General features: G+C 40.4%; 1 protein-coding gene across 2 annotated transcripts in view; it reads left to right on the top strand.

The window, feature by feature from the left end:
• Positions 1-15,417, top strand: part of myo1ea (myosin IEa) — a 59,518-nt gene that overhangs the window by 29,807 nt on the left and 14,294 nt on the right. For both annotated transcript variants that reach the window (XM_053492523.1, XM_053492522.1), the window contains exons 6-18: positions 1,173-1,262; positions 2,122-2,253; positions 2,593-2,727; positions 4,666-4,798; positions 6,098-6,294; positions 6,385-6,465; positions 7,237-7,323; positions 7,455-7,538; positions 8,243-8,410; positions 9,847-9,932; positions 11,054-11,135; positions 11,581-11,687; positions 12,808-12,906. In XM_053492523.1, the coding sequence (XP_053348498.1) occupies positions 1,173-1,262; positions 2,122-2,253; positions 2,593-2,727; positions 4,666-4,798; positions 6,098-6,294; positions 6,385-6,465; positions 7,237-7,323; positions 7,455-7,538; positions 8,243-8,410; positions 9,847-9,932; positions 11,054-11,135; positions 11,581-11,687; positions 12,808-12,906 (1,481 nt within the window). The remainder of the gene's footprint in view (positions 1-1,172; positions 1,263-2,121; positions 2,254-2,592; positions 2,728-4,665; positions 4,799-6,097; positions 6,295-6,384; positions 6,466-7,236; positions 7,324-7,454; positions 7,539-8,242; positions 8,411-9,846; positions 9,933-11,053; positions 11,136-11,580; positions 11,688-12,807; positions 12,907-15,417) is intronic.

The raw sequence follows: 15,417 nt of genomic DNA, 5'->3' as shown, positions 1-15,417 counted from the left end.
GGGTCAGCTGACAACCTGAATATAATGAATGACCAGGTTTTTCCATCTTCCCTGATGGCATGGCCATATTCCAAGATGACAATGCAATGATTCATTGGGCTTAAATTGTGAAAGAGTGGTTTACAGAGCATGAGACATCATTTTCACATATGAATTGGCCACCAGAGTGTCCAAACCTTAACCCCATTGAGAATCTTCAGGATGTGCTGGAGAAGGCTTTACAAATACAAGATCTTGGAGAGAAAAGAATGTGACTCTGGACAAAAATAAATGTTGTAACATTGCATAATCTCTTTGAAACGATTCCACAGCAAATCAAAGTCGATTCAATAAATATGTAGTATGTTGTATGACAACACTGACTGATGTCTCCATCCCATGCAAATTATTATACAACGTATTATAAAAAGTAAAAGTTGTACACGCTAGGATTTTATTGACTGCCAATAGCTTTTAGTATGAAGTATCCAATTCATGTGGGGAAAATGATTCCTCGTGCTCCCAGAACCACTCTTTCATAATTTGAGTCCTGGATATGCCAGTACCACCAGGGAAGAAAAAACATTACAGTACATTTCAGATATTGTTGCTAAGCCTAGACCTGACCAACTGAAACAATTCCACAGATTATAACACTGCCTCCAGAGGCTTGTATGGTGGCCACTGTGTATAATGGGTGCATCGCTTCATGTGCTTCCCATCTCACCCTGATGCAGCTTTTGCTCTGGAAAGGGGTCAATCTGAACTCATCAGACCACATGACCTTATTTATTCCCCAGAGCAAACCGAAGGAACGGAATTGAACCCCTTACACGTGGCAGGCCATATTGCTTGACTGCATTATGAATTTTACTCTTTCTGATCAAATTCTATGCACAAGTGACAGCAGTTGAGTTTACAGGCTCCCCAGAAACGCTACCATACAATGCCTCTCTATATCATAAAAAAACGTTTCTCAATCGGCTCGATGATTTAAAACACATGTGCTTCTGATCTGCAGATGGTTTGGAGCAGATAATGCAATCCAGCCAAGACGATTTTGTGTGTGTGTGTGTGTGTGTGTGTGTGTGTGTGATGACATGCAGACTGTGTTCCAGGCATATGGTTGTCAAATTACCTCATCATAATCGTCCTCATCATCATTGCTACTCTCTCTCTCTTTTTCTCCACAGCATGTCAAAGACATCATTCTGCTGTCCAACCCTCTCCTGGAAGCCTTTGGAAATGCCAAGACACTGAGGAACAACAACTCCAGCCGATTTGTAAGCACTCTACCTTCTGCCATGGCTTTATGGATAAAAGAGAGCGCTCCTAAAGTCATGTGGTTTACCGAGGCTAAGCTGAGAGGCTTCCAGAGCTTTATGGGGACTAAAGAAAACAGAAGGAAATTCCAATTAAAACAGAAAGTGGGAGTGAAAGAGCAAGAGCAAGGGAGTCCTATTATTACCCTCTCCTGTCTCTTTTTCTGGTTGCATTGTGAGTGTGAAACTGGTCCCATTGAAGTCAACAGCTGGAAACAGAGAACGAGTGTGAGGTGGATCCAGGTTAGGCTTTTAGAGGCCAGGCTGATATATTTTAAAGTGTGTTACATTTAGCTGTTGTGTGAACTCAGTGGACATGAATCATTATTTCTCTGCTCTTTTTGGTCATTGAGAAAAGGTATGTGGTAACAGTTTGAGACTTGTTTGGATTGAAATAGAAGCAAAGGACAAAATGATTGTAATAAAAGCTCAAGTCAAAAGGATCCATCCTAGGCTCTCTAGCCCTAAACTGTGTTTCTAACTCTTTAGTACTTTCAGTAAAACTTTAATCCAAAATATTACTGATGCTCATCACTTGGTTTCAGGCCATCTCATAGACCTATCTTGTTCCCCTGGGTTTGGTCTAAGAGGAGAATGATTTGGATGTGACATGTGTAGATTAGATAGATGACGAGTGATTGAGTAAGTTCAGGAGCCTCAGTGCTGCTGGGAATCTCATTACACCCTCGCTCTGCCTGAGCCTGCCATTTTCCTTTACTTTTGGGTACATAAGACAATGGGCTGCAGGTGTGTGTATGTGTGTGTGTGAGGATATGTGTGTGTTTAAACACTGTTTAACACTGCATGTTTCTTCTGGCAGGGCAAATACTTCGAGATTCAGTTCAGCTCCGGCGGTGAACCAGATGGTGGGAAAATCTCCAACTTCCTGTTGGAAAAATCTCGCGTGGTCACAAGGAACCCTGGAGAACGAAGCTTTCACATCTTCTACCAGGTGAGAACCAGACATTAGAGAATTGTTTTCTTCTTGCTTTCTTCTGGTGAGACCCAGCTCTGTTCTGTTTACCGCATGAACTCTTTGGATAAGAAACAACAAGTCTGGTTTTGCTGTGATGGAGCTCGCACACATCTCTACTGCCTCTTTTTCTTGGATTAGAAGGGATGCAATTAGAGCAGACAGACTTCCAGGGTTCTCTTTGATGGAAGCGTTTATAGTTTTGTAGTTTATTTGTAATACAAGTTTTGTATTACAGTGTATAAATTACTGTCTCATATATCAGGCTGCTCTAGTTTTGAAAAATAAATCTCCTGAATGTTCACGTTTGTGATATAGCTGATTGAAGGGGCCACCGGGGAACAGAAAAGCAGTCTGGGAATCACCAACCTGGATTACTACTCGTACCTGAACCAGTCAGGATCCTACAAAGTGGATGACATCAACGACAAAAAGGAATTCCAGGACACTCTGGTGGGTCTATCTTTTTATCTAATACAGTGGTATCTCGGCAATCTACTATCAATTTAAGAACCGAAAAAATTTACCAAGAAATTTACCTCTGCATATGAGCGAATGAACGATTTATTAAGGACATAGGACCATTGGTCCCGAGAATGTTAGCAAAGTCGGTAGCAAGAAGAAAACTGAGCCAATTAAACAAATTTTTTAAAGCAGCCGGTGCCAAGAGAAATCATGAATTAATATCAGAGGTCGGTAGTAACGAGTTACATTTACTCCGTTACATTTACTTAAGTAACTTTTTGAAAAACATTTACTTCTATGAGTAGTTTTACTGCACCATCCTTTTTACTTTTACTTAAGGAGATTTGCGAAGATTTTGACTCGTTACTTTTCTAACCATTTATTCTACACATTAGATATTCTTAATTTTTGCCAGAGAAATGCAGCCGGTGGATCTACCACATGACCGTGTTTTACCAATCAGACGTAGAAACAATTCTCACATGACTCCGTTCGACCAATCAGAGGCAATAACAAAAATCACATGACCACTCACAAACTAGCTGCATAGCAAGAATAAAAATCTTCAGCCGTGGTAGACAGCGAAGGAAACATGTCCGGATGGTTTAACTGTTTTATTTAAATGTTGCAGTGTTAGAATATATAATTAGCAAATAAGCTAGAGGCTAAAAAATATAAGTTCTTACATTTGTTTAGCTGGACACAGTTTATGTTAAAGTGAGACCTCTGGTACACGTGTTCTAATGTTATTTTCTACCTGCTGAGTTATTTGGAGGACAACTGATTATACAGTATATCTTACACTGGAAATAGTTTACATTTCAAACATGCATGTTACTCAGTACTGTTAGAGTATCTTTTTTACTCTTACATTGAGTAATATTTTGGATGACTAATTTTGACTTCTACATGAGTAATATTACTGTGAAGTACACCTACTCTTACTTAAGTACAATTGTTGGCTACCCTACCCATCTCTGATTAATGTTAAGTTTGGTTTAATGTCAATTTATTTATATTTTACTTCATTTACATGTCTTTTCTAAATATTTTGGTTGTTTTTATATGCATAATATGACTAAGGTGTTGGAAATTGGTAATATAGGTAATACTTTTGGGTGTCTGGAACGGATTATCTGCATTCACATTATTTCCTATGGGAAAGTGCAGTCCGCAATACCAACTTTCCCTTAAGAACTCGCCATCTCGTTTCTGTTTTTATGATAACAAAGATAAGAATGTGACCTCCGAGTGGCGCCCTATCATCCGGAGATCACTGGTTCGATCCCTGGGTGATGCTGTTACAGTACCTCTTACAGCCGGAGGCCTAGAGAGAGCTGATTGGCCGAGCTCTCTCAGAGGGGAGGGATGAGATGTACTTTGTCCCACATTAATCACGGCTCTACAGCCAATTAGGGGCGTCTGTTAGCTCGCGCACGCGGAAGGAGCGGCTAGCGCTTTCCTTCGAGTGTGTTACTCCGCCCCTAACGGTGCGTGAGCAAGCAGTTCAAAAAGATGCGTTTGGCTGGCGTCACGCGGTTCAGAGGAAACACGTGCTAATCTTCAGCCCTCCCAGATGAATGGTAGTAGTAGCCTTAATGTGGGAGCCCCCTAGTGACGTAGAGAAATTGGCCACGACTAAATTAGGAAGAAAATCGGGAAAAAATCCAAAAAAAAAAAAAAGATAAGAATGTTTACCCATATGTTTCGGGAAACGGGTTAATTAAAGGCACACTCTTTGTTTTAAGACCTTCTATTCTCCCTTACAAGTGTTCTGTTTCTGCTTCAGAGCAGACACCTGTTTTTGTTTACAACTAAAGCCACAGCAGGAGTAATTAGAGGACATGCACTGGGAAATGGCAGTGGTAACTACACATCGCACGCCGTTACCGTAACCCCTCCTTTCTCTTTCGCCCCTTTCTCTAGCACGCTATGGATGTAATTGGGATCTCGGGAGAGGACAAAGCCATGGTCCTGCAGATTGTAGCTGGAATCCTTCACCTAGGGAATATCAGTTTCAAAGAGTCCGGGAACTATGCCGCTGTGGAGAGCGAGGAGTGTGAGTAGACAGTCATCTTGTCACCTTTGATATGTAAAGCCATATTTCTTCGTGTTTTTCTTTTTTTTTACATAGTGTCCTGATTACTTTTTGGAGAGCCCCAAGAAACAAATTTTCACTTTGTCTGTTTTTTTTTTCTTCCTTGGTTAGTTTTTGCCTTTATCTCTCTTTACTGAATGTGTACTGTGTTTCAAGGAGCCAGGCAGACTTCAGACATGCTGAATTAATCTGAAAAAAAAAAAAAAAGAAAACAAAAAGAAGATTGCTTCAGGGTTCAAGGGTCTGGCTGAATTACATCACACACTAAAATTACATCAAGAAAAGCAGCACTTCCTGTTGCGCCAACCCACCCTTCCAGTTCTCCGTGTCCCCACCCTGTACTCGTCGGGTTGCCTCGTCCCTCACTCCACCCTTTTTAATCCATCTTTCTCTCCTTTCATTCAAGGCGTAATGGTTTTTGCACAAAGCTCTGCCATGCCTGGAGCATGCACAGTATTTCTGCTGCCTAATCTGCATGCTTCCTGTTTGCCATAAATCCACTTCCTGTCTGCCTATGGTTTTAGGTTTAGGAGAGCTGATGTAAAAATACACCCTGGATTAGTGACTTTTTTTAATGAAAGTGTCACATGACTTGGAGTGACGTGATTAAACCATACTTAGCAGATAAGAAAGGTTACGTTGAAATACATGTTAAAGGTATATGATTATTGTTTATCTACTTCACCCAATCAAATACACGTTTTACCTGATTGAGGTATACAAATAAAAGGGTTTATTCTATACCAAGCTACTGATCATAAACTCCTTACAGTAATGTTAAAGTGCCTAGATGGCTGACTCACACACGATCAGTCCCAGCTCTTCTGGGAGGCAGATGAAGGAGCAGAAGTTTTCCCTTTTTTATTTTCACCACACCCTTGTTTCCCATGAGGGAAATGAAGTGTCTGTACAATAGAGGCGATAGTGAAGGATTTCTCTAATGAAGGAAAACTGATATAGCAAGTAGGCTACACATGAGACAGGCCGAGGATGCAGGTCCGAAACCTCGCCTGGTGCCTCAGAATCTTTTCTACACTTTTGATGTGGTTTAATAAAAACACTGACTGAGTCATCTGTTTAAATCTCCATTCCACTTTGTTCTCTGGAGAATTGTGTCGTTCCCGTAAACGGGCTTTTTGTATAAGGTCATGAAATCAGGCATCAGATTTTCAGACTGTCTTATAGTGCACTGTTTTTTGGGGGTTTTTTTTCCCTCCTCCTTTATTTTTCCTCCTTACTATGTCATTTTCCTCTCCTTAGTCCTGGCATTTCCTGCTTTCCTGCTGGGCATCGACCAGGACCGGCTAAAAGAGAAACTCACCAGCCGTAAGATGGATGGCAAGTGGGGAGGCAAATCTGAGTCTATAGACGTGACCCTGAACGTGGAGCAGGCGTGTTTCACACGTGATGCACTCTCCAAAGCTCTGCATTCTCGTGTCTTTGACTACCTGGTAGAGGTACGTGCATTAGTCGCTTATTCTTCGTATTACTCTGCTGATAAAATCAGTATAAAAATGTTAAAGCAATGTAATTCTTTTTTCTTTTAGTCGATCAATAAGGCCGTGGTAAAGGATCATCAAGGCGAGAATATTGGGGTTCTGGATATCTATGGATTTGAGATTTTTCAGGTATTTTAAACAGTTTTAATGTCTCTTTAATTCATGTCACATTTACAGTTTTTACACAAATCAGCCATAACATCAACACCACCATCAGGTGAACTGAACAACATTGATCACAACAAACTGGTGACAGCATCATAGGCACCCAAGGCTCACCCGTGCCCATGTACACCAAAAACCTGTCTGTCTGCTCCGATCTCACGAAACATCCAATGCAGCACAGAAAGGCAGTGCATTACAGCCCACAACATACACCAAGCCCAGAAGGTTTCCAAACTCCACAGATTCATGGAAAACACCGGACAAACATGTCTGATCCATGTGCACCCCACCCTGCAACCAACAGCACCCAAAGGATCTGCTTACCAGACACTACGTCACATCCCTAGATCGCCTGCAGAACCACACCCGGAACCACCCCATTGGCACATAGGGAAACCAAAAAAACCTAGGAGGTTTTAATGTTAATGGTTTTAATGTTATGGCTGACTGGTGTATGAAATTGATCGAGGGATATTTTATAATTGCCTGGATTATACCTGGATGGATTGATAGCAGTATGATAATATGCCTTTGATCTGTTCTTTTAAAAATCTTCTTTGCTTGGATTGCAAAAAAAGTATCATTTTTAAACCTTACCTAATCCATACGATTCCACGTACACACTTATTGGTGAACCTGTAACATGATAAATAAGCAGACACTGGAAGACCATTGTGGTATTGGGTACAGGTCTAAAGTAAAAAAATTTTTTTTTTTCATTTTCTGTATTTTTAGAAAAATGGATTCGAACAGTTCTGCATCAACTTTGTGAATGAGAAGCTGCAGCAGATCTTTATTGAGCTGACACTGAAAGCAGAGCAGGTGAGTTCGATGTTTGACACATAATGACATTATGAAAGAGTTGAATCAATTTCCTTAAGATGTTTCAATATACAGTATATTGTCTTCCCTTTCTTTTAATTTTTTCTTTTCTTTCCCGCTTCTTCTTTCAGGAGGAGTATGTACAGGAAGGAATCCGATGGACTCCCATCGAGTACTTCAACAACAAGATAGTCTGTGACCTCATTGAGAGTAAAGTAAGTGCCAAGTGTCTGTGCCTCGGCTTTATTGAGGTATCTCTAAGGTTTGATCAGTATCCCCAGTGGTACAAGCTTGCCATCTTTTTTCATGGCTGTTAGATAAACGGTAAGCTAAGCCAAGCTAACATGCGTTTCACTCTGGAAAAGAAGGAGATTGTGCATCTCTGTTTTAAAGGGGAGACCTTGACAAATTGCAGCCATATGAGAACAGAGGATGACCTTAAAAAGAAGCTCCTGTCTCTTTGTGCATGATATTTTAGAGAGTCAGATATGTTTATCTGAGATTTGTTTTCTTCTTCTTCTTGGAAAAAACCTGTTTATCCGCAGATGTGATGAGGGTTCATACTAAATAAGATATTTTCCAGGACAAAGCCCTAGGTCTGACTTTAATGCTGATTTATTCTAAAAGTCTTACTTGAATTCCCTCTGGTTCCCCCCTAAATAACACTAAACCCTAAATAGATAGTGTATTCCACATCATAGAACAACTGAACACAATTATATTAGAACACTAAGTGCCTTAATTTGTGCCACTCTGATTAATCCCATCCATTCTATTCAGTTACGCTGTTTTATAATCGTAATCATAAATGTCTGGTCCATCGTTTCAGAATGTACAGTTCGTGATGAATCTTTCAGCATCTGTCTGTTTCTTTTGCATAAAACATGAAGCTGGATTTTTTTTTTATTGCCTTTCCCAGAGTCCCCCAGGCATCATGTGCATCTTAGATGATGTGTGTGCTACAATGCATGCCAAGGGAGAGGGAGCCGATCAGACGATGCTGCAGAAACTGCGCATGGCGATCAGTAACCATGAGCACTTCAACAGCTGGAATCAAGGTTTCATTATACACCACTATGCAGGAAAGGTAAGAGCATTGATACCCGTCTATATACTTTCAGTTAAATATTTATGATTGTCTTTTACAAAATCTTACTATTTCATATTGTTTATTTTTTGAGCCACCTTTCGCTTTGATTACTCTCCAAGGTTCTGTATCAGTTTAATAAGGTTGTCACCTGACCTAATTTTTTGGGCACATAATGTTGCCCTAGAGATCCGAGATCTAAGCCTAGATCTGACCAACTTAAGCAACCTTAGATCATACCACTGCCCCGACAGTCTTGTACACACCAGGCATAATCGGTGCGTCTCCCTGTTCTTACCCTGATGTGCCCATCACTCTGGAACAGGTTAAATCTGGACTCATGAGACCACATGACATTTTCCATTGCTCCACAGTTCATTCTTTATGCTCCCTAGCAAATTAAAGCCTTTTTTCTGAATAGTCTGAATTATAAGTAGACTTATAAGTGTGACCAAGATGTTTTTCCGACCACGTTTCTTCCTCGAAGATGATGGTTTACTATCATCCTTTAAGGTTTTAATAACGTGTTTTATGCTTTTTGACTCAATTTTTTAACCTCCATAAATGTTTTCTTTTCTTGATCTTTAACAGTAATTTTACTTTCCTGTAACCCAGTGACATCTTTGCCATGACCAAAGGACTCATCTTCTGACATGGTTGTCTAAGAAATGAAAGCTACTTAATAGGGTTAAATAACTTCATCACTGTAGCAATTATACAATGGAAGGCTTTCAACTGTTTGCTTAGTTAAATCCAGGTGATGATTTTTTAGGCCCGGCAGTACATACGTATCAAAGCTAAATATCTTCAGCACATAGCAAAAAACAAGTGTTGACCTTGCTGTTTTGATACTTTTGGAGGGGGAGGGAGCGGGAGGTCTAAGCAACTATTTCAGGACGATCTGAATAATAATAATAACTACATTCCAAAGATAACATGCAAGTTCTCTTTGAAAGACTCCCTAAAGACTCCCTAACTACAAAAACTGCTTTACAAGAAGTTACAAGTTGCTCTCTGACTAATAGCAATTTGCAGTTTGCATCTCTATGCAAAATAGACATGACAAAAAGTCAGTTCAGTTTCTTCTTCTTTTGCTTGGACCTTTATAAACTTTACAATGGTATTAACGGCTTTAAAAAATTAAAGATATGTTACTTTCTGAATGGCTGTATACAACGACATCATGCCTTTACTGGAATAACCGATATTCAATTTGGAAAGTATCACATTATATTTACTGTATATCCTCATCGCGCAATATGATTGTTGCACACGGTCACTGATACTGTTGCATGTCAGCACTTACTCCATTTTGAAAATTCTGGATTCTTAGTTTGTATTATAATGTGCCTTTAAGTATATCAGCTATAATTCTTATTCAATTGAATATTACGTACATCATCTCAATGTGAATATCTGTGTGTGTGTGTCTTCAGGTGTCCTACGATGCTGACGGCTTTTGTGAGCGGAACAGAGACGTCTTGTTCACTGACCTCATTGAGCTCATGCAGAGCAGTGAAATGTGAGCGTGCCATCCTTTTTTTTTTTTTTTTTTCCCCATTATGCATCTGTGCTGCCAGCTCATTCTAATGTATGCAAAGCATCCTCCTAACTTGCAAACAAAAGCGTCAGTGCGTGCATGTGCTCGATGATTATGTGCATGCGTGTGTGTGTGTGATGATTGTGCTTCGTCTGGGTTTCAGAAAACAGAAATCAGTCCCAGCGAACACGTCTAGCTCCATATATCCCTATAGGAGTGCATGCTTAGTTACAGAAAATCCAGCAGATTTACTACACGTGACGGAAAGAAAGAATGAAAAGAATGTTCAGACTTTAAACTAACATGATCTAACTTTTCTCTTGGACAATCCACAACAATACATTTAATTATATATAGTTAAAGGCAGCTAGTTAAATAATAGTTAGAGAAAAAGACTTCAGGCCATTAAAGGAGTTCCTGGGAGGCCAGGGTTTCAGTCAGATCATGGCTTCGGCGTACTGAGAAAACTTGGTATGGTATCCAAGCACGAGTGATACTCTTGGATAAGTGCATTAGTGTAGCAGATGATTATAGAGAGAAATAAAGGGAGTTTTTAACTTGCATAACTGTGTTCTGTTATTCTGCACAATCAAAAGTCTCGAACGCCTCTCATAAATATAAAAAACAAGGGTAACCTCTGAGACAAGTTCAACTGCTCGGCGGGGCTGAAAGGGATCAACATACACCCAGAATTTCTGGAATGCTCACAAGCATGTGTTACATTCTGATTGGCAATGAGTTACTGGTTATGGGTTACGGAATTTATCAAATTATTCACATGACGTGAACGAACGCTTCAGTGCAATATACGCCGCTCGAAATTCCAGACCAGGAAAATTCCATTCAAGAGGAAATGATGATAATGATTAGAGCATGTGTGTGTGTGTGCATAGAGACCGTTCTATCCCTAGAACTCCAAAACAGTGAGCGCTGTGGTGCAGCAGAACTTAAGTGACCCGTGGCAAAAACACTCCAGTCTTCCCAAGTGTCTGTTCTTTTGTTTCCCTCTGTCTCTCTTTTTCTTTATCCACTTTCTCTTTTATGCTCCACTTCTTCCATAATCATTCTTCATCCGTCTGCCTTGGTTTGTTGTTCCTCAACAGAGCTTTTATTCGGGCGCTGTTCCCAGAAAACCTCAATGCTGAGAAGAAAGGTCGCCCTACAACGGCAGGCAGTAAAATCAAGGTGTGTAGAAGCGTCAGATGCACATCTGTGTGTGTGTGTGTGTGTGTGTGTGTGTGTGTGTGTGTGTGTGTGTGTGTGTGTGTGTGTGTGTGTGTGTGTGTGAGATAAGTAGAAATAGTGACAAGAATAAGAAATTCGTCTTTAAACGAATACTCCACTTTCACCTCTAGTGCGAGTGCCATTTCTCCCGAAAAGAAGTTTGTTTGAGACGTTCGAAAAAAAAGAACATTTTATTAGGAACGCCCTTGCATTGAACACCTAAGAGCTTAACTCTGGTTTACAAACTCTAATCATATGCAGTATAGCATAAGCTTAAAACAGCACTTCCATTGTGTCATTGTTCCTTGTGTATTTCCAGTGTGTCAAGACTTCGACAAACATTTTAAAATCATGTAAATAGGAAGCACCAGAAATAAACACCAATGTTTCTTCTTTTCTTGACCAGAAACAAGCCAACGATCTGGTGAGCACGCTCATGAAGTGCACGCCCCACTACATACGCTGTATCAAACCCAACGAGACTAAGAAGTCCAGAGACTGGGAGGAGAGCAGGTACACACACACACACAGACACAGACATATACGCAGACATAAACACACACTTTAGCCTAGCATTTTCATATCATCTTTTATGGTGACTCAGCTACAGTCGTAATCTCAAGACATGAAGTAATATGTGCTTAATTTGTGTTTTGCATCCCAGACAATGCATTTAAAAAAAAAACCCTCTTAGCTCAGTAATTCCAACACAGACCTATTTGTGTTTACAAAGCCAAATGCACATGTGGTGGTTGTGCGAGCTTGGCCAAGACTTTCCCAGCTTTTATTTTTCCCTTGTTGTTCAGACGTCCCTGAATCTCGAGCCAACTTGCTGAAGCGGAACGGATGCCTTTCACTTTTTTGACTCGATCGAGGTGAACGTTGAAAGGATTTGCTTTCCATGTCAGTAATAATTAAATACATATATATTATTATGATAATACCTGGACATAGAGTTAATACACAGTTTAAACATCACTTCGACCGATCTTCTCTCTGCGCGCTGGGATTTTCCGTTCCGCAGAGTCGGCAGCTGTGATATATTTACGTATTCTCCTCGTGCTCGCCGCTCTCTGTGCCGTCGGTGTGAGCGGTACTGTTGCAGGTGCAGCTATATTGTTCAGAGCCTTCCTGTTGCTCTTGCTAGATTGTACAATTCAGCACTGGTGCTGCCGAGCGTGTGACTGAACCCAGTTTCAGAGAGGATGTGGAAACAAACATACACGGCTTCCATACATTCGTTCAGATAAAATAAATCTGCGTTTTAAATCATTACCCATGTCTTTACACCAGCTGCAATTTGCACAGGATCTCGGCAGCGGCGGGTTTTTTTTTTCTGTCTCCGGTCTGGTTTTCTGCACCGTGACCTGAGAAAAATGTTAAATGTCTTGCGTTAAGAGTCAAAAACTCGGTTTGGATTTTAAGCATGCTTCAGCTAGATGTTCCATTGTCTAGTCCACAAAACATTACTAAATTTAGGAGCCAATTGTAAAACGATTATGTGGGAATTGTGAATAGCTGAGTGGAATTCGGTGCACACACACACACACACACACACACACACACATATCCATACAAAAAAAACATGTTGTGTTTCGGCAAATTTAACAGCCTCTGCTTTTCCTCCCCTTAGAGTGAAGCATCAGGTGGAGTATCTGGGTTTAAAGGAGAACATCAGAGTGAGACGAGCTGGCTACGCGTACAGAAGAGTCTTCCGCAAGTTCCTGAACAGGTACAAAAAATATCTGCACCAAGCGTCGAGATGGGAAAGCAGACTCATTTCTTAGACTGCTATGCGAAGGAAAAATAAGAAAACGAGAACGATTTAACGATATCTGATGGAGCAGCAGTGCAAAGTGGAAGAATGTTTCATGCACAAGGAATGAGATCCATGAATGCTAATGTTAAAGAAACTGCTGCTTATTGTAATTACAAAGGTGCATAAAAACTAAAGCTGTTAATCGATTGAAAATTTTCATCACGATCAATCACAATTTTAAAATACTCCGATTCACTGGTATTCTAAATGTGCAGTGTTGGAATAAAAAAATGCATGATGAACTGGTTAAAGGAAAAAGATTATTCAGTTTTAGATTATCTCAAACATTAATGTTTAACAACTGTTAAATGAAAATCTTTTAAATGGGACCGGAGCTGCATGGGGTGGCTGGGTAGTATGGGATATGGATATGGCAACCCACCGACAGTGGGGCTCCATCCCGGATCCTCCGATCCAAAAATCAACAATTTAGAGCCTTATCCACCTGAGCCAACACTCCCACAGCTTACATTTAGTGTATCCTTGTAAAAATAGTTCCCCTTGAGGGTAAACAACTTTGGTTTTATTCAAACTTCCATTTAGAAGCTTTTTATAATGAAACCACTTGGTGGTGTTTCCTCAGTCATCTTATTATCCGCGTTAAACGTCCTATTTTTACACAATCCACGCTGTGATTATGGAAAGCCATTAGGGTCAAACTTCTAAACTAATCATATGATTAACTTGCATTAAAAAATCCCGATCAAAAGTTTAAGACCACTTGAAAAAAAAAAAAATCATATTTTGTATGGTTGGATCTTAACAAGGTTTCAAGTAGAGCTTCAACTTGCAACAAGAAGAAATGGGAGTGAGACAAAAAAAAATTTTGAGCAATTAATTAATTGAAAATAACGATTAAACTGAAACAGGCTGTTTTACAGCTGATCAAAATTTTAGGACCACATGCCTTTAAAAGGCAAAATCTGTGCAAAGATGTGGATTCATCATCATTTTCTGTCAGGTAGTCACGTTTTGATGGCAAAGGCAAAAAAACTCTTCCTTTTTGAACGTGGTCGGGTTGTTGAAGTGCATAAGCAGGGTCTCTCACAGCGCGCCATTGCTGCTGAGGTGGGACGCAGTAAGACAATCATTTGAAATTTCTTAAATGATCCTGAGGGTTATGGAACAAAAAGTCAAGTGGAAGACCCAAAAAAGTTTCACCAGCACTGAGCCGGAGGATCCAATTGGCTGTCCGTCAAGACACTGGACAATCCTCGACCCAAAATTAGCCCGTTACTGGTGCTGACTGCAGCCCCATAACCATCAGACGGCATCTGAGACTGAAGCGCTTCAAAAACATAAAACGTCTTCAAAGACCTCGTCTCCTTGCACGCCACAGAACTGCTCGTTTGGACTTTGCAAAAGAGCACCTAACATGGGACATTCAAAGGTGGAAGAAAGTTTTATTCTCTGATGAGAAAAAAATTTAACCTTGATGGTCCTAATGGTTTCCAAGGTTACTGTCATGACAAGAAGATACCACCCGAGATGTTTTCTACGCGCTACAGTGGAGGGGGCGCCATAATGGTCTGAGGTGCTTATTCCTTCAGTGGAACAAATGGAGCTTCAGGAAGTCCAGGGGCGTCAAACGGGCGCTGTCTATGTCCAGATGTTTCAGAGAGCATTCCTCATGACTGAGGGCCCTCGTCTGTGTGGTAACGACTGTTACAGTACACAATGCCCGCAGGACAAGGGACTTCTTCCAGGAGTATAACATCAGTCTTTTGGCCCATCCTGCATGTTCCCCTGATCTAAATCCAATTGAGAACCTTCGGAGATGGATGGCAAGGGAAGTTTACAAAATTGGACAACAGTTCCAGACAGTAGATGCCCTTCGTACGGATTTCTGTTTTGGGGGGGTTTACGGGTTGTTTTTTGCAGGTGTGGTCCTAAACTTTTGATCAGCTGTAAAACAGCCTGTTTCAGTTTAATCGTTGTTTTCATTAAATTGCATGTTTAAAAAATGTTTTGTCTCACTCCCATTTCTTCTTGTTGCATGTCAAAGCTCTACGTGGAACCTTGTTAAGATTCAACCATGCAAAATATAATTTTTTGCCATTTTTCAAGTGGTCTTAAACTTTTGATCGGGACTGTAGTAATGCATTAAAAGCTTTCGATTAATCACATGCGTTACTGTGGTAATATTGATAGACCTAACAAAAACATACTGTAGTTAGTCTAAAGTTGATGTTAGTGTATTGCCATCTTAGAGATTAGAAAATGGTTTTTAGATGCCACAAATGTAGCTCTCAGAGCATGTGAGCCTGTGGCTACTGATGGTTATGTTTGGAACTGAAGCAGTTTAGACCCACAATGCACTGCTTGTACTGTGTAATGGCAGGATTATGGATTTACGGCAATAAAATCAGTGCAGTACGGCACAAAGGCGTGTTTGTTTCCAAGTTAACACATTAAAAGAAAAGA

This window comes from Clarias gariepinus, chromosome 3, assembly GCF_024256425.1.
Source record: "Clarias gariepinus isolate MV-2021 ecotype Netherlands chromosome 3, CGAR_prim_01v2, whole genome shotgun sequence".
Classification (NCBI taxonomy): Eukaryota; Metazoa; Chordata; class Actinopteri; order Siluriformes; family Clariidae; genus Clarias; species Clarias gariepinus.
Note: the sequence above shows the minus strand (reverse complement) of the source record. Positions and strands in the feature narration are given on the sequence as shown.